Consider the following 21,979-nt stretch of genomic DNA (forward strand, 5'->3'; position numbering starts at 1 on the left):
TCAACAATTAGCTCTGCCTTTACGGCTCTTTGCACTTTCTTGTCTTTCCCGATTTCCAGCGGCATTTCAGTCGTAACTTCATTGAGCAAACCTTGTGCCTTATCGAGATTACGTCTTGAGCTAGATAAGGCTGAAAAAATTATATTGCTGGTCTCTGGTCAGACCAAAGTTCCAGAATTGATGCAGCGATGGGTTTTTTTTTCTTCTTTTTTTGCAAAGCATGGATTGCACATATAAAGGTGTTGTTTTTTGTGTCCTCATGCCTTGCGGTCCTCCTCATCTGCCGTGGCGCCATCCAGAGAGAAATTAAAGACAGCCAATGGGACTTGTAGGCCTTTTTGTAAATAATGAACAGAAGCTTAAGTTATTTTAAAATGTATTTATTCTGAAAATCATTAAGTTATTCAAGCATATTATAGACTGCCATTTCGTTCTCTAGATCGCCTCGCCGTACCGTCAAACATTCCAATGCATCGATCGCGTCAACACTACTGCGCATGCGCAAGTGGTCTAACAGGCCGATTGTCTCCCACGATCTCTTCTCCCAGTCCAGCAGATTATCACAGACACTTACAACTTCATGACAAACGAGATAGGATCCAGGCCTAACTAACAAGACCATCCGCAGCTCTCTAGGCCTTCCGGTTGCTTCACACGAACCCGACAAAGAACGTCTTAGTTTCAATAAATGACAATAGCCAGCCGATTTGATTCATGACGGCACGGCACACATCACTACTCATATCTTTGGAACGGCTAGTTGGATTTGGACAAACTAAACGTAGTTTTGTAGGGGAGAACCGTGCGCGAACGTCGATATCAATGGGGACCCTCACGGACCCGTATTTCCCGAGATAGCGCGCCGGCCCGGCAACAACAGGCATGCGCTGTTGTAGGAACTGTTGGAAATTAAAGAAAAAAGAAATTGTTGACGTGCAGGGTCACAATCAATGCACGCACTGACCAGAGACCGGAAATATATTTTTCTCGGCCTAACTTTGATTTTTTCATTAATTTTCATACTTTCCTCAAGCCTCATCATAAATGCTTCCCAATTTACTTCCATTGCAGTTTTCTGATTCTGCCCTCTAATTTTCAATTCCTTAGATTTTCCAGTTTCTCTCTATCAAAAGTACCATCTTCTGGAAAATTCAACTTTGTCTCACCCTCTGTCCACTTACACCATTTCCGAACATCACTTACGGACTCCGACCCGTAATTTTCATACATGTATCTGGCGCAAATTCTCCCATTGGGGGGCTCAACCTGGGCCGAGTTTCCATGCTTATTGCCCCTTCCCAAGCTTCGCAATTGCAATACACAGGCTGTTGCACCAAACAACACAAACACCAGGATAAAACAGGGCAAACGCCAATTACTCAAACAAAACAATTTGTCAATACTTAAATTTTACAATTTAAGACATGCAGTCTGTTACGCCACATTTACAAAACTACTTTATTTAACACTTCAAACATCCGGACTCTTAACCAATGGGACTTCTCATCCCATACAACCCATCCTCTATACCTCTGGTGTAGGCATTACACTGTGCGCACATTGGGGATTTTCACCCCTTGTCTCTCTTTGGAGACTTTACCTCCTGGATATCTGCATCTTCACAGCATTTGAATCACAAACATGCAAGACCTCCAGCTAGTTGGATTTTAACTCTGTGCAATCCAGCTGGCACTCTTAACATTCAAATCATCAGCCCTCTAAACCTCACTGGGGACAGGGAACCCCCTTTTCCAAACCATCGCAAAGACAACAGGATTCTAACCTGCTTTCTCTGGCCTTATAAATGTTTAAACTCTGAACACTTTGGATCGCGTTACCCGGTAGGTCAGAGATGGGAATACGACCTGCAGTTAGGGCATTTACCTTTATTCCAGCCGGCTGTCCGTGTCTGCCATCACCCAGCCGAGCCCTCCAGTCTCCTTTCTCTCCTCTGGGGTTTGTGATCCTGCCGACTACACCAATTATTGTTGAAGAATTAGCCTTGCGGTTCGAGTAATACATTTATTAATAGAGTTGATGCATCAAAAAAAAGTATGCATGGAGAACAGCTACACGCGAGGCAGCATGAAGATTATTCTGGCCAGAGTGCTTTGGCTCTGGCTTCATGTGCACATTTTGTCATGGGTGGGGGCCATTGATGTGAAACAGCTGTGGGCTTTTGCCCAAGGCACCGATCTGATAAGGAGTGAGCTCATAAAAAAGAGACTGTGAAAATAGAGTTTGGAAAGCCAGGGAAATTAATTGGTTGGAGTGGGGAAGAGAACCGAGCACAATGATTCAAGTGGTGGAATGAATTTTATGGCAGAAGCTGTTGATCCAGGTGGCTGGCTGTGTAAAAGGGAGGGAAGATGCACCGAAAGCTCGTGCATTCTTTCAGGTCATAAACCATGGAAACGTCGGATGGAAGAAGTGCAGTTTTAAACTGGGCTTTGTAAAATGTGCTTTTAAATATGTGGCCTTTACAAGTACAATTGAACTTGATTAAAATCATTCATCAATGAATGACAATCCACGATAAAGCATTCATTAATACAAGTATTTAAGCAAACGATACACACGTTAGCAGCTATTTCGAGTATATATGTAATATGAGCATTGTATTTGCATATGTGTATTCATTAAATTGATATATGTGGGAAAATTACATACCCAGACCAGGAATCAAACCCAGGTCATTCTGGAAAACGAACCAGTGCTCTGCTATCTGAACTATCTGGGCGACCTTGACTGTGCATGCAATTTTCCCACACATATGATTGCCACTCTCTGTCAATGCTTCTGGGACACTCGCTGCCAACCACAGGAGCACCAAGGGCCTGAACACGAGAGGTTCTTCCTCAAATGGGGGGGGGGGGGGGGACAAATCCGTATTCTCTGTTATGAACACCACTGGGGGCATAGTGAAGCAATTCGATTAATGAACAGGATTATATATAACTAGAACTGCCACTTTAAAACTGCTGGCAGTGATGACCGGTTTACTCACACCCACTTTTGATGCAACCCCACTGTTGATACAACCCCACTTTTGATACAACCCCACTTGTGATACAACCCCACTTTCATTGGACATGCTTTGACACAACCCCCTTGGATACAACCCCGACACACACACACACACACACACACACACACACACACACACACACACATCCCCCCCACCCCCTCCCACACACACACCCACACCCCTCCCCCCACACGCACACCCCTCCAAACACACACACACACACACACACAACACACACACACACACACACACACACACCAAGCCCCCCCCCCCCCACCTACACACACACATCCCTCCACCCCCACACACACACACATCCCCCCTACACACACACACACACCCCACCCCCAACACACACACACACACATATCCACACACACACACACACACACACACACACACACACACACACACACACACACACACACACATATCCACACACACACGCGCACACACACACAAACTCGTGCACACCCCTCCCCCCACGTGCACACACACATCCCCCCTACACACACACACACACACACACACACACACACACACACACACACACACACACACACACACACACACACACACACATACACACACACATCCCCCCTATCCCCACCTACACACACACACATCCCTCCACCCCCACAAACACACACATCCCCCCTACACACACACACACACACCCCACCCCCAACACACACACACACACATATCCACACACACACACACCCCACCCCCAACATACACACACACACACACACACACATCCACACACACACACACGCACACCCCTCCCCCCACACGCACACACATATCCAGACAAGCGCGCATCCCCCTCCCCCCAACCCCAAGACACATCCCACACACACATCCCCCCGACACACACCCCCATGCCCCCCCCCACACACACACATCCCCACACACACACACATCCCCACACACACACACATTCCCCCTACCCCCCACCCACATACATACACACACATACACACACACAAACACATGCACACGTCCTCCCACCCCCACCCCCAACACACACACACACACACATATATCCCCCCACCCCTAACACACACACATGCACACATCCCCCCCACCCCCAACACACACACACAAACACACACACATATCCCCCACCCCTAACAAACACATGCACACATCCCCCCACCCCCCCCAACCCTAACACACATGCACACACACAAACACCCCCACACCCCTCCCCCCACACGAACACCCCTCCACACATACACCCCTCCACACACACACATATCCACCTGCCCCCTCACACCCACACACACATACACACACACACACATCCACACATCCACACACACACACACACACACACACACACACACACACACACAAACACACGCACACATCTCCCCACCCCACTCCCAACACACACACACACACACACACACACACACACACACACACACACACACACCGCCCCTCCACACATACACACACACACACACACACACACACATATATCCCCCCACCCCTAACACACACACATGCACACATCCCCCCCACCCCCAACACACACACACAAACACACACACATATCCCCCACCCCTAACACACACACAAACACATGCACACATCCCCCCACCCCCCCCAACCCTAACACACATGCACACACACAAACACCCCCACACCCCTCCCCCCACACGCACACCCGTCCAAACACACACACACACACACACATCTCTCCCCCCTCCACACACACACACACATCCCTCCCCCCACACACACACACACATCCCTCCACCCCCACACACACACACACACACACACATCCCTCCACCCCAACACACACACACATCCCCCCTACACACACACATGCTTATTTTTCAAGATATGCAGGTTGCAAGGTCAGACATATATATGGTGGCGGCCATCTTGGATTTTGACGTGGCGACCCAATTTTCCATAGCGTTCTTCCTTGTGCCTAGATACACCCACACACCAAATTAGAAGTTGCTACTTCGCTTATTTTTCAAGATATGCAGGTTGCAAGGTCAGACATATATATGGTGGCGGCCATCTTGGATTTTGACGTGGCGACCCAATTTTCGATAGCGTTATTCCTTGTGCCTAGATACACCCACTCACCAAATTAGAAGTTGCTACTTCGCTTATTTTTCAAGATATGCAGGTTGCAAGGTTCAGACATACATGGTGGCGGCCATCTTGGATTTTGCCGTGGCGACCCAATTTTCAATAGCTGGCGCATGCGCAGATGGGTTGCACTGCGATGCCACTGAAAAGCGACTGAAAAAACCGCGCATGCGCAGATCGCGGACATGATTCATTTCGATTTCTATCTTTATTTAATTTCCGAAAAGACGTCTGAATTCGAAAATCGCGTGATGACGTCACGACGTAAATGCATTTCTTCTTATAACTTCAGATCGGCTGGATGGATTGTGACGAAATAAACGGCATCGTGTAGGGCATTTATTTGCGCAAATTTCAAGACCAATTACGACCATGACAGCCATTTCCTTCTCGCACAGCACCTTACGTAATATGTGGATGGATGTTTGCATATGCGCAAATGGGCCACTGTATTTTCTTGTATTACGTACGTGCCTTGATGGGCTTACTTTCAGTGAAATACGATCGAGTTAAAAATAGTCAGAATTTGAGCAAATCTGTTTCATTCGTTTGTTAAAATGCCTCACCTATTGAAAAAATCTGCAATTATAATTTTTTTTGCGGTTCAAATGACCGCGGGAGATCGCGTTATCGTGAGCACGTTCTGGAAAGACAAAATGGTGTTTCTTCTTCTTTCAACAATAAAGACTTATAGCTTCGCGACCGTACATCCAATCATCTTGAAATTTTACACACTTGTTCGGCCTGATGAGAGCTGCATACCATTAAAAATTCAAGTCGATCCATGCAGTGGTTCAAGAGTTACAAGCTTTTTTAAATTTAAACTTCCATTATTTATTGCGGCCAAACCATGTGACTTATCAAAACGTCTCAAGTAACGATGAAACATCCCCCCATGAGGAACATTTGTGTAAAGTTTGCACTCGATATCTCCACAAATTATGGAGGTGATTCCATTTCTAGTTTGAAATTTTAAAACGTCATAACTCTGAAACCACGTGTCGGATGACGTCGTGCTCATTGACTTTTTTGTTCGACATGGGTATGCGAATATGCATGCCAAGTTTGGGCTCGATCCGTTCAGACGTTGCGGAGAAAAAGGGGTTTTTGTGTTTTTTCACGGAAAACAAGATGGCGGCCGAACCATGTGACGTATGACTTCGAAAATTTTCGCATTCTGAGTTTTTTTTAACTTAGCATCTGGGGAAAAAATCTCATTTTCGGGGGAGAAAAATTGTGTTTGACGAATTCTAACCTCTTAACGTTAGCATTTTTGATATACTCAATACACAGGTTTTTTGTTCCCATTGCAGAGTTCTTTAGAATGAGCCATTCCTCAAATTTTTCCATTGAGCCGTTTCGGAGATACAGAGGGGCAAAGTTGAAGGTGTTTTACAAGATGGCGCCAATACCACGTGACCTATGACGTCATCATTAGCATTAAAAAAATTCTACGAGCCGAGCCGATCATTTGATGAAAATTTCCTGTCAATCCGACAAGCGGTTGCTGAGAAACTTAATTATGAAGTTTTCGGAGGTGCAAAATAGGGTGGAAGAATAATAATAAGAAAAACTCTAGCAGTAATAATAGGTTACTCTCCATTTATGGAGAGTAAACCTAATAATTCATTTATTTTGTATAGCGCTTTTCCAGAAGCCCAAAGGCGCTTTGACAGAGTGGAAAACATAATGCATAACAATACATGAAAACAACAATTGCAAAAAGACAAGAATCAATAGGGAAATATTTTAAGCAAAAGGAGGGAGAAGGAGAAGAGATAGTCAGGGGTTAAATGCTGTGGGTTGAATGTTGAATGCAGTGTTGAACAGGTGGGTCTTTAGTGATGTTTTGAATGTGGTGAGTGAGGAGGAGTCTCTGATGGTGTGAGGTAGTGAGTTCCAGAGGGTGGGAGCAGCGATGGAGAAGGCCCTGTCCCCCCAGGATCTGAATTTGGTCCGGATGGAGGGGGTCAGGAGGTTGGTACCAGCAGAGCGGAGGTTGCGGGTGGGAGTGTGTCTGGAGAGGAGGTCAGCCAGGTAGGATGGGGCCAGGTTATGGAGGGCTTTGTATGTCAAGAGGAGGATTTTGTACTGGATTCTCTGGGGGATGGGGAGCCAGTGAAGCTTGTAAAGGACGGGGGTGATGTGGTCACGGGTCCGGGAATGGGTGAGTAGACGGGCAGCGGAGTTCTGAATGTATTGGAGTTTATTGGTGATTTTTGAGGGTGAACCATAGAGGAGGCTATTGCAGTAGTCCAGACGGGAGGTGATGAAGGCGTGGATGAGAGTTTCTGCAGCCGTGGAGGAGAGGGATGAGCGGAGACGGGCAATGTTTTTCAGGTCAAAGAAGGCTGACTTTGTGATCTGTTTAGTGTATTTGTCGAAGGAAAGGGTTTGGTCAAAGATGACGCCAAGATTCCGGATGTGAGGGGAGGTGGATACTGGGATACCGTCGATGTTGAGGGCAAAGTTATGGGTGGATTTTGTGAGCGTTTTTGGGCCAATGATGATTATTTCAGATTTATCACAGTTAAGCTTGAGGAAGTTGATTTGAAGCCAGGATTTTATTTCAGTGATGCAGTTTGTCAGGATAGAGTGGGTGTCGGTGGAGACGGACTTGGTGGAGATGAAAAGCTGGATGTCATCGGCGAAGCAGTGGAATTGGAGACCATGACGGCGGATTAAGTGACCGAGGGGGGACAGGTAAAGGATGAAGAGGAGGGGGCCAAGAACTGAACCTTGGGGGACACCTTGGGGGAGGGGAGCAGTGGGGGATTTGCAGTTATTGATGGAGATGAACTGGCATCTGTCAGAGAGGTATGATTTAATCCAGGAGAGGGCAGTGCCGGTAACGTTAAAGGTGGATTCAAGTCGGGTGAGGAGGATGGTGTGATCGATGGTGTCAAAGGCAGCGCTGAGGTCGAGGAGGACGAGAATGTTGAGGTTGCCAGCGTCAGAGGAGAGGAGAAGGTCGTTGGTGATTTTGAGGAGAGCAGTTTCAGTACTGTGGTTGGAGCGGAATCCGGATTGGAATGTTTCATACAGGTTATTGGCAGAGAGATGATGTTTGAGTTGAGTGGCTACAGCGCGTTCCAAAACTTTTGACAGAAAGGGTAGGTTGGAGATGGGTCTGAAGTTGTTTAGGGTGTCAGGGTTTAGACCAGGTTTTTTTAGAATGGGGGTAACAGCAGCAATTTTGAGGGAAGGTGGGACGATGCCTGTAGAAAGGGAGGAGTTTATTGTTGCAATGATAAGTGGAGAGAGAGCAGGGAGGGAGGCCTTGACAAAGCTGGAGGGGATGGGGTCAAGAGTGCAGGTGGCAGTTTTCATTCCTATGAGGAGTTCAGAGAGGTCAGTAGGGGAGATTGGGGAGAACTGAGACAGAGGATGGCAGGACAAGGGGGGGCAGGTGGTTGGAGGGCGAGCGGGTGCGGCGGTGGTCAAGCTGTTGTAGATGTTGTCAATTTTGCGTTGGAAGAAAGAGAGGAAGGAGATGCAGTTGTCTACTGTGAATGACTGGGTGGTGGTGTTCAGGGGGCGGAGGAGTTTGTTTATTGTCGAGAAGAGTGCTTTTGGGTTTCCGGAGCCAGAGTGGATAATTTGAGAGTAGTAGGCGGAGTGGGCGTGGGAGAGGGCATCTTTGTAGTGTTGTAGGTGGTCCTTGTAGGCTTGGGAGTGAACTGTGAGACCCGTTTTATTGCGGAGTCTTTCAAGTTGGCGAGCACGAGTTTTCATCAGGCGGAGTTCAGTGGTAAACCAGGGAGCAGAATGGGTGAAAGAAACTGTTTTGGTTTTTACAGGCGCAAGCTGGTCAAGGCAGGAGGAGAGAGTGTGGTTGTAGTAGTCAGTGAGGTCGGAAGGGGTGTGGAGGTCAATGAAGGGAGAAGTGGACATTTTTTTCAGAGAGGGTGGATGAGAATGAGGTAGGTGAAAGAGCGTTTAGCTTACGGAAGTTGATAGTGCGATAATGCCTTGGTGTTGGGGCGGGGATGTTGATGGTCAGAGTGATGGCTAAGTGGTCAGAGAGGGTGAGGTCGGAGCCAGAGAGATGGTGCAAATTTAATCCACTGGAGCAGACAAGGTCCAAAATGTGACCACGGATATGGGTAGGAAAGTCGACATGTTGAGTGAGGTTAAAGCAGGTGAGTAAATCAGTGAAGTCAGTGGTTATTGTGGAGTCAGTGTGGGAAAATTACATATATGTGGGAAAATTACATTCCCAGACCAGGAATCGATCCCAGGTTGTCTGGAAAACCATACCAGTGCTCTGCCATCAGAGAGAGGAGAGAGGAGAGAGGAGAGAGGAGAGAGGAGACAGGAGAGAGGAGACAGGAGAGAGGAGAGAGGAGAGAGGAGAGAGGAGAGAGGAGAGAGGAGACAGGAGAGAGGAGACAGGAGAGAGGAGACAGGAGAGAGGAGACAGGAGACAGGAGAGAGGAGACAGGAGACAGGAGACAGGAGACAGGAGAGAGGAGACAGGAGAGAGGAGACAGGAGAGAGGAGACAGGAGAGAGGAGACAGGAGAGAGGAGACAGGAGAGAGGAGAGAGGAGAGAGGAGACAGGAGAGAGGAGACAGGAGAGAGGAGACAGGAGAGAGGAGACAGGAGAGAGGAGACAGGAGAGAGGAGACAGGAGAGAGGAGACAGGAGAGAGGAGACAGGAGACAGGAGACAGGAGAGAGGAGACAGGAGAGAGGAGACAGGAGAGAGGAGACAGGAGAGAGGAGACAGGAGAGAGGAGACAGGAGAGAGGAGAGAGGAGAGAGGAGAGAGGAGACAGGAGACAGGAGAGAGAGAGGAAAAGAAAAAAAAGAAAAAAAGAAGAAGAAGAAGAGAGAGAGACAGGATTTGTCCCGTACCCCCCACCCCAATTGGAGGAAGACCCTCTCGTGTTCATTAATCTAATATGTGTATTCACTAATTAATCTGTGTAAATTAAATGTACCCCAAATTACTTCTGCAGGGACCACACAGAATTATGAGTGGATCACATATTACATGCATGAAAGCAAAAGTACCACTGTAGAAAACGATGAAACATCAATAAATGTGACGTGTTATCGTGATGTTTTGTCTCGGTAAAGGGAAGGTGAGTTATAAGAAACCTTGTCTGTGACTTGGCATGTTTGGTGCATTCAAAGAGTTTCAACCTAAGTTATTAAAAAGCTAGGGTCATAGCAAATGGTCTTGAGGGTCTAATGGTCTTAAAAGTCTTGAGGGATCTTCAGGCTCTAAAGTTAAAGCTCCATGAGGTCCACAGTTTTAAGGGTCTGAATGTGTAAAGGATCTAAAGTCAAAGGTTTGTAAAAGTCTGCGAGGCCGAAAGGGTCGAAGAGGTTTGAGGTTTTAAAGGGTCTCAAGTAAAAGGTCTGTGATGGTCGAAAAGGTCTAAAGAACCTTGAATGTCTCAAAGGTACGTTCCAATCGTGCGTAATTAACGCTAAACTGCACATGAACAGTTGAGTCACAACATGGCGCCTATTGTTAAGTTCACTGAACTCTAGTATTCTATAGCTCTGTCCCAGATGGCCCCCACCTGCATCAGACTTCCTTGTATATCTGATTCTGATCCTTGTTTATTTCTTACCTTTTCAGGGCTACAAGGATTTGCTGTGCAGGTAAGACTGCAAGGGTATCTATCATGTCCCTTTCATGTGTATTTTAATCACGTGTAGTAAAGAAAACAAATGTGTAGAAAAGAACATAAAATGGGTATTTAATCACTCAGCACTGAATTGAACTTCCGCAGAGTTCTCGCGTGGGCACAATTCTGGCACAACTCCTCCGTTTGATTGACCTGCCAAAATAAATCAACAAGAAATCCTCATCATGTTCCCATGATGGTTCTTTCTCATAACATTGGAGATTCACTGAACGTTGAAAGAAGGATGTGATGTCCAATTTGTGCATTTCCAAACCCACGTTACAGTTAAATGTATGGATTAGTATGGTCCATGTTCGGGTAGTTAGCCGTTGCAATGTAATAAGCAGGGAAATGTAGCTTAAAAATTGTCTTGTTTAAATGTACACCGTATGAGGGTGGTGCGTTGCAATGAATAGTTATGGTTTTAGGTTAAGGCAATCGTATGTATGGCCTCCTGTCACGTCCTCGGGTGAGGTGTCAAAGTGAGGCCTTGGCAACATCCTGAAAAGGGGAGACAGGAGTGGCTTTAAAAGGGGGTGCAGTTGTCCGGAAAGTGAGGGAAGGAGTTATGATTGCCTCTCGAGTGGCAGAGTTCCCATTCCCGTCTGTGCTTCAGGCCAGTGTGAGGCACCTTCGATTTTTATTGTCTTGTATATAATTATTTATTTATTCAGTGTTTCCCCATTTTCTTCCCTTTCTTTTATACCGCCATTGTACCTCCGTCAGGTTGATCTTCCATTGTTATTTGTGTGGAAAATTAACCCCATTTTAAAAGAGCTAAGATTCTCCGATGTGCTTCCAGCGATCCCGTGCGCACAAAGCAGCCATTAATCTGATGTGTCCAAGGGAGTAACAGCCAGTTCGGTCCATCCATCCAATGGTCCAAGTTAACAGCTTGGACACATCAATACTTTTTCACACTCGCTCAGCCGATGATTCTCCAGACTCGGTCATGCTATTATACTCGTGATTGTTATCCCCATGCTTTTTGAAAGAAAAAAACAAGAAAAAAACGGTGGGATATTGTAATTGGCTTCGTCTGTCTGTCCATCCCTCCGTCACACTGTCACCTCCTCAGCGGTTGCACATAAATTCTAATTATCACCACATTGCATGAAGGTACAAGATCAGTATTTGTGAATCATTTTTGGCCGCACTTCCTGTGGAGGTGTATAAATAGATCATGGTTTCAGAAGGTCATAATGGTTGTAAACACCCTTCTGCAGGTTTCAAAAGATCAAGTACCAAAAAACGTTTTCCGGGCACATTTTAAAATATTTTTCATGAAACTTTGTAATATTTTTTAATGAATGCATTCATCATTGGGGAACGCATTAAATATGTCACACATTTTAGGATTTGGCCCCTGGTTCATGCCACAGGGTGGGGGATCCGTGGTCACGGGTCAAAATGGAAAAATGTTTTTAATGTAAAATTTGATATCGAGTCATTTATGGTGGAACTTTTTGACGTCTTTCAACCTTGCTTTAGGTGGGAATTGTGGGCATTTACAATGGCAGCCATCGACTTCGTTATATCCATTGTCAGCTCGTTCCCAGCAGATGGGGTTTTGCAATCACCAATGTGTGTGTTTGTGTCCGTGCGTCTGTCCGGGTTGTATCTTGTTTTACCATTTCAGCTTTTCTCATCAAATTTTCAAGAAAGCTTTATCAAGAGATTATGGAAAAGCCATATTCAGAATTTTGCCAAAAGGTGAAAGGTCAGCGTCACTTAAAATCGTTAATTTTCATGCAATTGACCTGAAATTTTATGAATTTGTACATTGGGTGACTGAATTGGTTAACCAATCAAAAGCGAGAAGGCAATTGTTTTTTCAGATCAAAAGTTCAAAGGTTAAGGTTGCATACATCGTCAATTTTCCTCCGATTGACCTGAAATTTTAAGAATGATCATATTGAGAAGTGAATTGGTACACCAATCAAAAGTGTGCAACCCATTGTTTTATTTATTTTTTAGATCAAAAGTTTAAAGGTCAAGGTTGCATAAAATTGTTAATTTTCATCTGTTTGACTTTAAGTTTGCGCAGGGTTTGCATATTGCGTCACTGAAGCCAATTGCGTTTTGAAGTCAAAAGGTCGAGGTCGCCTAAAATCGTAATTTATATTTTTCTTTTTTTGCTGTTTTTGTCATGTTTAGCAAACGGAAGTCTGAATACAAAGCAGAGGCTGTCTTGTCTGCCTTTTCATTTTCAGATGCTTATAATTTAACTTGAAATGATTTATCAGGTGGATGATTCCCCAATGTCTCATATTTTGTCGACCTGCAAGTTTAAATGATTTATCAATGGATTTTGCAATACTTTGATCACAACGATTTGGCAGCTTCGTCCAATTTTGACTTTTTGAAGGTACCGTACTTCAAATGTTTGTGCAAAAATTTATATATATATATATTATATATATATATATATGAAGAGCTCTTTTCCAAAACGCTATAAATCCATTTGGAGCATTTTGTGTAAAATGAGAATTTCTGCACAGCAAAGGAAATGAAGCAAACTTCCTTTTTTTTCTGTTTCAATGTTTAATATGCAAATATTAGAACATATCAAACAACAAACTGAAAATCTAGTAATCGTTTTTCACAACTAATTAACAAAAATAATGAAGTTTTTTTCCAAAACGCTATATATCCACTGTGTGACAGTTCTTAAAAAACACCACAAGTCCAATGATGGACGTTTCTCAATGTCAGACTTGCATTGGAATGCAGGTCAGCCCTGTCCGGGCTCGTCATCACTGCTGGCTGCATCAGCCTCGCTCACCACTGACAAAGCAGAATCATAGAACGCCCGGACGTCGTCTGACGTTCCTATTTCCGCAAGGAGTGAAAACACATCACGCTTCTTCGCCTCTTTTACAGTGGTCTGCATTGGTAATGGATCAGGTCTGAATTCAGCCCATTTCTTGCCCCGTTTCAAAACACTGTGGTGGCAGTATGCAGCACTGTAGGCGGTTTTAAAACCCACTTGGCCATTTGTGAATTCTAGCATGCGGGCCTCACTAATTTTGAAGGTTTTCTTCGTCCTCACATGATGTTTGGTTGCTGATCGGTAATCAAACGACTGCCAGTCCTTTCCATACACGTAGACATTCCCAAATGTTTTCAAAATTGAGCAGTACTCTTCTGGGAGCAGGATGGTGTCCACTTTCCTAACTCTCTGTTCAATTCTCCCAAATACTCTATCTGCTGGTAAAAAGCTGTGCCCCCTAATTGGAAAGGTGTACTCAATCCTGAGACCAGGAATTGTTTGCTGAAGTGCCAAGAGCATGGATGCCATATTCATATTCTTATTTTGTCCAAAACATGAATCGCTGAACAAGCGAAGGCTTTTTTTCTCCCGAAGCGGACCATTGAGTGGGTGGCGGAAGCAATGATCCAGTGCGGAAGCTGTCATATTGCTGTCCTTTTTGTTTTGATTTTCCAGCCAGACATAAAGGTGGACATCCTCCTTGAGCTGTTTGCTCTCCTTACCATGATGCACAACAACACCAAACAGGTAAAGGTAGAGTTGTCTGGAATAATAGGCTTGGCCTATTGGTGTTTTGGGCAAAATTAGATTTTGCATCATGTCGAAGCAAACAGTCACGGAGTCCTCTTCGTCCCTTCCCAGCTGGTCATAGAATGCTCGTGCTCTTCGCCGATGCAAAATGAACAAGGCTGTTTCATTTTGCTTTTCAGCTTCTGACATGTTTGGATCCTTTATTCTCATCCTGTATTTGGCACAATTGGAACAGGCATCTGTGGCAGGATGGCCAAAGCCAAGGTTGAATTGGGATGAGAAAACAGAATAGTACAGAGAGTAGCTGGTTTGGGCGTGGTTTTGTGCCTCAAACAGCTGGTGCATTTTGTGCACACTCAAGTCAGTGGGGAGATATTTTCGCCCTGGAGCCCCCCTACGGCCATAATGACTGGCCCTGCAGGTGAATGTTCCAATGTGATTGGAGATCAGATCCCTCTTGCTGTTGTTGATGTCTACTTTTCGGGCGCCTCCCCTTCTTTCTGGGCGAGCCTCAGCAGTCTCCGCGTAATATCGGGCCACCCGGGACACTCTGTCCTTGCTGATCCCTGAAAAAATCAAAAGAATAATGCAATACCTGGTATAAAATGGCTAATATCGTATGGGGTGCAGGGGATCAATCTTGTGGAACCGATAGACAGAAATAATTTTGACTGTGGCTGTTTTAATCAGCCCAGCAAAGTTGCAACCACCTCGATTCCGACGTAGAATCTGCCTGGAGATGCTGTGAATCGGTGCTAATAATTTTTTTATGCATGATCATCGCTGACATACGTGGATTATGTAAATATTTTAAATGTTATCTGTGGTGGAGAATCTGGGTGCATGCATAATGGTGTGCAAATAGTAAACGCGAATAACATTCAATGAGCTTCCAGATGAAAGATATCTGCAATGAAAACAATACAAAAACTCACCCAGTACTGAGACGAATGTGTCTTTACAAACAGGAAGCTTGTCTGGGTGGTTTACCGTCAGCAGACAACTGCGCGGAAACATTCCTGTTTTCCCTTCTGCCAACTGTATCCACCTTCTTGCGATGCCGCTTAACAGACGTGATTGTCATCAGCTGCAGAAATTCCCTGTCCTGATCTGCTTTCTTTGAGTTTCCGTATAATTTGTCAAAGTTCAGTCTGAGGTCGTCTTCTGTGAGCTTATTAGCGTGACAACGATTTTGCTTTTTTCCAGCGGTGTGTTTACATGCCACGGTTGGAACTTTACCAGCACCAGAATGGCGAATTTTCTTAGCTTTTTCTCGTTCATGGTTGTCCTTATTCAACTTACGCTTTCTTCCTCCCGGTGAAAGCACCACTGCTTCGTCCATCCCATCAAAACTGTCCATTTTACAGAAGATTACGTCCAAGAAAATTACGCCACAGTCAAACAACGGAAGTCGCCATGTTGTGGAAAATTCCCCACGCGGATTGGCCGACAGGCAATATCGCGGTTTGGAATAAAAGTGGCATGGCGTTTGTCGCACTTTGCAAAAAAGATCTAAACTGGGCTGCGTAAACTAACGGGAGATATCACGTTTTGAGAAAAAACGAATGTGTGATATTGACCGACTATCTGTTCACGAATGTTGGAGCTGGTAATCGCTTTTTTTTTTTTTGGCGTTTATCGCGTTTTGGAATAGAGCTCTTCATATATATATATAATTTATTTATTTATCTATCTCATCCATTGCCTTATTCTCACTGGCAACCCTCACCTTCCTTCCTTGTTGAATGAATGTTTCTCTCCTCCCAACCAAGACTGGAATCCAGGTCACATTTTTCAACCATGGAGCCTGCACCATCCAGATTGCTGGACTTCCCGGTGGAGGAGCAGAATGTGGACTCACTTATCCAGATCAATGACAATCTTCTGAAAGAGATCCAGAGTAAGTGATAAAATGGGGTTTTGCAATAAGATTTGCAATAAGATAATAAGTTTTGCAATAAGATTCCTTTCAATGAAGTTTTTGCAATAAGGTTTTGCAATAAGATGCAATAAGATAACACTTATCCAGATCAATGACAATCTTCTGAAAGAGATCCAGAGTAAGTGATAAAATGGGGTTTTGCAATAAGATTTGCAATAAGATAATAAGTTTTGCAATAAGATTCCTTTCAATGAAGTTTTTTGGAAATTAAAAAATGAAGTTTATCAGATCAGTACAGTATAGACCTGCGTTCCACAACCTTTTTAGCCTAGGACCCAATAACAAACCCAGGCATCCAGTCATGACCCATCGAACCCCCACCCCAAAATGTAACATGAACTGGTAAACAAAACAAGAATAACTTTTACTGAAAAAACCCGATATGCATCTGAACTTATATCCAGGTTCAATGTTCCGTTATCATGAACAACAGTAAATAAACAACTTTCACTGATTAAACCCGAAAGTGAAACTTACAAGCCTAATTCAAATGTTCCGTTAGCAACATTGTAGATGTGGATGATCCAAATCAGTGCGATGGTTGACTTTGCATATTGGCTACGAGATCATCGATTCGGCTTTGAAGCGGCGACGATGCGATTCTCAGGTGGGCGCACAGGGCCACCGTCTCCAGTTTGTTTCGACACTTGGACTTCAGATATGTCACCGTTGAGAAACCTGCCTCACACATCCACGTCGTCGTGAATGGCATCAGGAACTTTACCGCGAGACGTGCAATCTATGGGTACTCATGAGACACTGTCAGCCAAAACTTTACTAAAGTGTCATTCCTGAACAGTGTCTCAAGTGTACTGTTGGACACGATGTCGATCAAGTCCTCTTTCAATCTGTTGGACAAGTTGCAGCACTGCTGAACGTCGACTGAATAAGGGTCTCGGATCCACTTCTTCTCCACGCGTGGATCAACAGGAAAGTATTCGTCAAATCGTTTGCGCAGGTTCACCAGATGTTCGACGATGACATCCTTAATGTCCACACGTTCCTCAACACTCTTGTTGAGCAGATCATCCAGGTTTTCGAACATGTCAAATTCATCATTGGTCTGTACTCTTCTCTTCCATAGATCCAGCTTTGACTTGAACGCCGCTATCTTGTCATACATTACGAACACGGATTTCGCCTGCTTGTTCGTTTTGCCCTGGAACGATGTGTTCAGATTGTTCAACAAGTTGAAGATGTCAGCCATGTATGCCAATGTTGCGATGAATTTGTTGTTTTTGGAGTATACTGCCAGGTCTGACCTCGCCACCTCCAAGAATACGAGGACCTGGTCGCGAATTTCATACAATCTTGCCAAAGCATCTCCTCTGGAGAGCCTGTGAACAGCTGCAAAATACAGCACCATGGTGTATTCTGCATGTTGCTCCTTACACAGCTCTGCAAACAACCTCAAATTTAGGGTGCTCTTCCTGAGATGGTTGATTGTTTTCACTGCAATGTCCATTACTTCGGCAAGTCCAGGTGACATCTCTTTCGCCACTAATGCCTCACGGTGGAGGAAGCAGTGGGCCCAGCTTGCCTCTGGTGCCACATCTTGGATTTGCTTAATGACATCGCTGTGCCGACCTATCATCGATGCCGCACCATCGGTACAAACGCCAACACAGTCTTCCCACCTGAGGCTATGCAATGCGATGTGTTTGTTGACGACTGCGAATATTTCTGTGGCCGTGGTCTTGGTCTGTAGCTCGTCACATGCCAGAAGATCCTCCATAAAATCATCGCCATGCCGATAACGAACAAAGATGAGGATCAACGCCTTCTGTGTGATGTCCATTGACTAGTCCAACTGGATGACAAACTTGTTGGCCTCTAGGTCTGCGTACAGCTGGTGCTCGATGTCTTCGCCCATGTCTATTATCCGTCGGCGAATCGTGTCGGCAGAAAGCGGATTGGTGCTTATCTTGGAAGCCGCCATCTCTCCAAGCACTTCTCTGCACATCACCTTGGCGCATGGCAGGATGAGTTGCTCTGCCATACAAGATAAATAAAATAACACATGAACATTTCTTTCACTTTATGATTAATCTTGATTTTGTTCCAAGGCAGCGGTTCTTAACCTGGGGGTCGTTTGGGGGTTTAAAAAAACATATCAATTTGTTGAGCCCGTTTTTAGGAACCTAACAAAGGTACATATACCACACACAATATTTTGTTCGCGTATGCGCGTACGTCACGACCCCCCGGTTAAGAACCGCTGTTCCAAGGCATTATAAAAATTCAATATGTACGATGTGATTGCCGTACGTACTTTTAAAAAAGAGGCAAAGTTTAAGAATGGCTGTATTGCAACAAACAATAAAACTTACGAAGTTGTGATATACCAACGTATACATGGCACGAGTAATAGTAAGCAAGAACCCGACACATCAATATTCTAAAGACGAAATGAAAAACTAAATTTAACTATACTTACAGCGCCATGTATTACTTTATGTACCTACAAACCGCCAATGCAGTGAAATACTTTTACGAAAAAAACCAAAAAACTTACCCGCAATATTGTACGGTTTCTTTTCTTTGGCTATCTTCTCCGCCACCAGGTAGCTGGTTTGGTCAGTCCCTTCCGATGGAAAAACAACCGAACTCATTACTGGCTTGCTGTTGTCCATCTCGCGTTCTTTCCGGAGAAAAAACTCCCGCGACCTGTTGACATGATCTCCATGTTTCTGCTCGAGGTGCCGTTTCAGCTTTTGGGGCCTGAGGGACTCGTTGGCCAACACGTCGAGGCATACCACACACTGTGGTCGATGAACATTGTGCTTATCGATATTCAAGGTGAACCCATAGTTCAGGAACACAGGCTGATACTTTCTAGCCATGGCGAGTACCTTACGCTCACAGCTCAATCTTTCGAATGAAAAGCAATGGACATTCGCGTGTCGGAAACTAAACGTATGATCTGACTGACCAGATGCACGCGTGGTACAGCACGGTAGAAGAGTCCACACTATAAAGTTTGTGTCGGCGTACGTTTGATCTCTGTTCTGTTCAGTCGGGAGAAATAAATCATCGATAAAGTTTTTTTTCCCGCGATTTATGAAACGATCGTGCGACCCAATGAAAATCCGTCACAACCCATAGGTTGCGGAACGTCAGTATAGACTGAGTGAGAAATCCAGGGCAGGTACGATTGCAACTGAATGGGATTAACAAATAGTTGACATTATCTATATTTGGCGTGATCAAGAGCTTTTATAAAAGATCCAATTATAATTTGAGGAAGGGAAGAAACAGCCAGAAAAACGGAGATATTTGTTGCTTTGACGGTGCCCCAGTAAACTGGGGAAGCCACACCCCACAAGACTCCCCGTGGGGTCCGGGTGGTACCACACGCATGGTCCGATTTTGTTCAAACGACACAAGCTCAGTACATGATGGCATACACATGCACCTCACTTTAATTTGTGATCTGATCTAAGATGGCCAACTGGCAGCCTTTAATTCTGCTCAGCAAAATTACTAAAACCACAGTGGCAATGACGTTTTGTCTTTCTCCTTGTTTTCTTTTATTTCACCTCTCATTTGTTCTCCAAATACTCCAATTTTTCCCCATTATTTGCTCTAACATGGCCTGAATGAACGTTCCACCAGAATCTTGACCGACATTCACACCTGTCGAAGGGCTTCGAGCGATGTCCAGAGCGAGAGAGGTTCCTATCCTAGGCTCCCCCTCCTCAGTCAGGCACTACCCTGGCTCACCACCGAGCAAATCGCCACCGAGAAAATAAAATCTTTTAAATTTTGAATGCCCAATCACGCTTTTGTTACGCTACAATTGGATTTATAATTTTCCTTGGGAAAATTCAATGGGTTCTGCACAGCAAAGGGAGATCCCTATCCCAAGACAATGTCCCTATCCGAAGCAGCAAATATCACATCAGCCAGCCTCCGTTAACAGGGGCCGTCTCCTCTGGGATCTGTTAGCTGGCCAACAGCTGAAAGGTCCAACTACTGCATTCAGTGCAATTCATGTACAACATAACCGTTCCCCAACGTCACCAAAAATGAACCAAATTGAACGATTTCTTACCTTTATAAGAAAATGTTTCTCCCCTTTACAAGGGTTTATATATAAAAAGGGAACCATGATGATGATCATAGGGCCCGCAAGGCTAACCCCCGCTCTGGCGGGGAAAATGGCCTTAAAAAGGGAATTTATAAGGGTTTATTTATGATGAGCATGGGGAAAAAGGTGGATGGGAGGTGAAAATCAGACAAACCATGCGAGTCAACATGCAGACACAAAGATTGATGTGGAGAAATGCAAACGTATATGCAAGGAGGAAGAAAGAACAATCCTAACCCCATGAGGCGGCACAGCACAGACCATTCTCTTAGGAAACAATGGGGGTAAGCAGGCGAGGACCTCCCTTTGGCGTGATGAGTGGTGTTCAGGGTGATGATGAAGCTCGGGAACAGAAATTATGGATGAAGAGGAGGGAAGGGATTGTAAGGCGGCGTCCACGTTTCGAGAGAGCAATCCTCCCTGAGCAACAAAGAAGCAGAAGCAGAAAATGAAGAGACCCAGCGAGACAAAGAATGAGAAAAAGACCGATCTTCTTTGTCTCCAAGGGTCCCGCTTCAACTCTTCCGTGCACATGTACAGACCCATCCCTCGTAGACATTGGGAGTGCCTCCTTCTGTGGCGGGTTCCATGATTAGCTACCCACTGTTTGTGGGAGGTGCCCAACCTCTGGGCCGCCATACCCACAGGGCTGCCCCAATAAAAATATAGTCTGCTCCTGTTGCGTCTTTTTATGGTCCTCAACGAGCCACACCCACTAACAAGTTTTTACACACATAATCTCACCATGACTATATTGTCTATAAATTATATATGCTCCCTCTTCAGCGTCACATGAAACAAAACAACTTACTCTGATAGGTCCCTGATACATGGGAATCTAATCTACTCGAAACACAGGGTCTATGTTACACTTACCAGTCTCACTATGAACCCCCCACCTGCCCCCCTGCTTCCACATCACAATATTTCATGGGTTGTTTAAATTGTATCTGAATTTTTGTTCATCATGAACCCTACCGTGTGTCTAAACTTGGCAGGGAATCATCACCATATGTGTAAACATAAACGTGTAAACGCTTCACTTGCATCTGACGAGAAGTATCTGAGGATTTTGTGGTCTTGTTTATTAAAAATTGTCATGTATCTCTATATGGACAAAGTGGAATGGGATGGTGGATTTTAAATTCAGATCTCGGCATTTGAAAAATATCCTCCTCCAGGAACACCAAGCAGGACATCCCTTATTCAGGCCGAAGTAATGCAACAAAATGTGACCAATATTTTGTGATAATAAGATAAAGTTTATTTAATAATCACAAAGTGATTTTAATTTCACGATTTTTTTTGTTCATTAATTTCCACAGAAGAGTTGGTGAAGCAGGTGGAAATTGCCGACCTCGAGTTCAACACCCTGAAACGTCTTTGTAAGTGAAAGGGATGGTGGAGGAGAGGGCGGTAAACGTGGTGGAAGAGAGGGTGGGAAACGTGGTGGAAGAGAGGGTGGGAAACGTGGTGGAAGAGAGGGTGGGAAACGTGGTGGAAGAGAGGGTGGGAAACGTGGTGGAAGAGAGGGTGGGAAACGTGGTGGAAGAGAGGGTGGGAAACGTGGTGGAAGAGAGGGTGGGAAACGTGGTGGAAGAGAGCGTGGTAAACGTGGTGGAAGAGAGGGT

At 44.9% G+C, this 21,979-nt stretch overlaps 1 protein-coding gene and 1 long non-coding RNA gene across 6 annotated transcripts in view; both read left to right on the top strand.

The window, feature by feature from the left end:
• The window catches only part of LOC137417049 (E3 ubiquitin/ISG15 ligase TRIM25-like), a 56,720-nt gene that overhangs the window by 24,822 nt on the left and 9,919 nt on the right, over positions 1-21,979 (top strand). For all 5 annotated transcript variants that reach the window (XM_078770120.1, XM_078770121.1, XM_078770118.1 and 2 more), the window contains exons 5-7: positions 10,745-10,767; positions 16,089-16,216; positions 21,674-21,733. In XM_078770120.1, coding sequence (XP_078626246.1) covers positions 10,745-10,767; positions 16,089-16,216; positions 21,674-21,733 — 211 coding nt within the window. The remainder of the gene's footprint in view (positions 1-10,744; positions 10,768-16,088; positions 16,217-21,673; positions 21,734-21,979) is intronic.
• The window catches only part of LOC137419545 (uncharacterized), a 221,935-nt gene continuing 216,296 nt past the window's right edge, over positions 16,341-21,979 (top strand). The window contains exon 1 of the long non-coding RNA XR_013621843.1: positions 16,341-16,376. This is a non-coding gene — a long non-coding RNA (uncharacterized LOC137419545). The remainder of the gene's footprint in view (positions 16,377-21,979) is intronic.

Source organism: Myxine glutinosa, chromosome 1 (assembly GCF_964187855.1).
Source record: "Myxine glutinosa chromosome 1, kmMyxGlut1.1, whole genome shotgun sequence".
Taxonomy (NCBI): Eukaryota; Metazoa; Chordata; class Myxini; order Myxiniformes; family Myxinidae; genus Myxine; species Myxine glutinosa.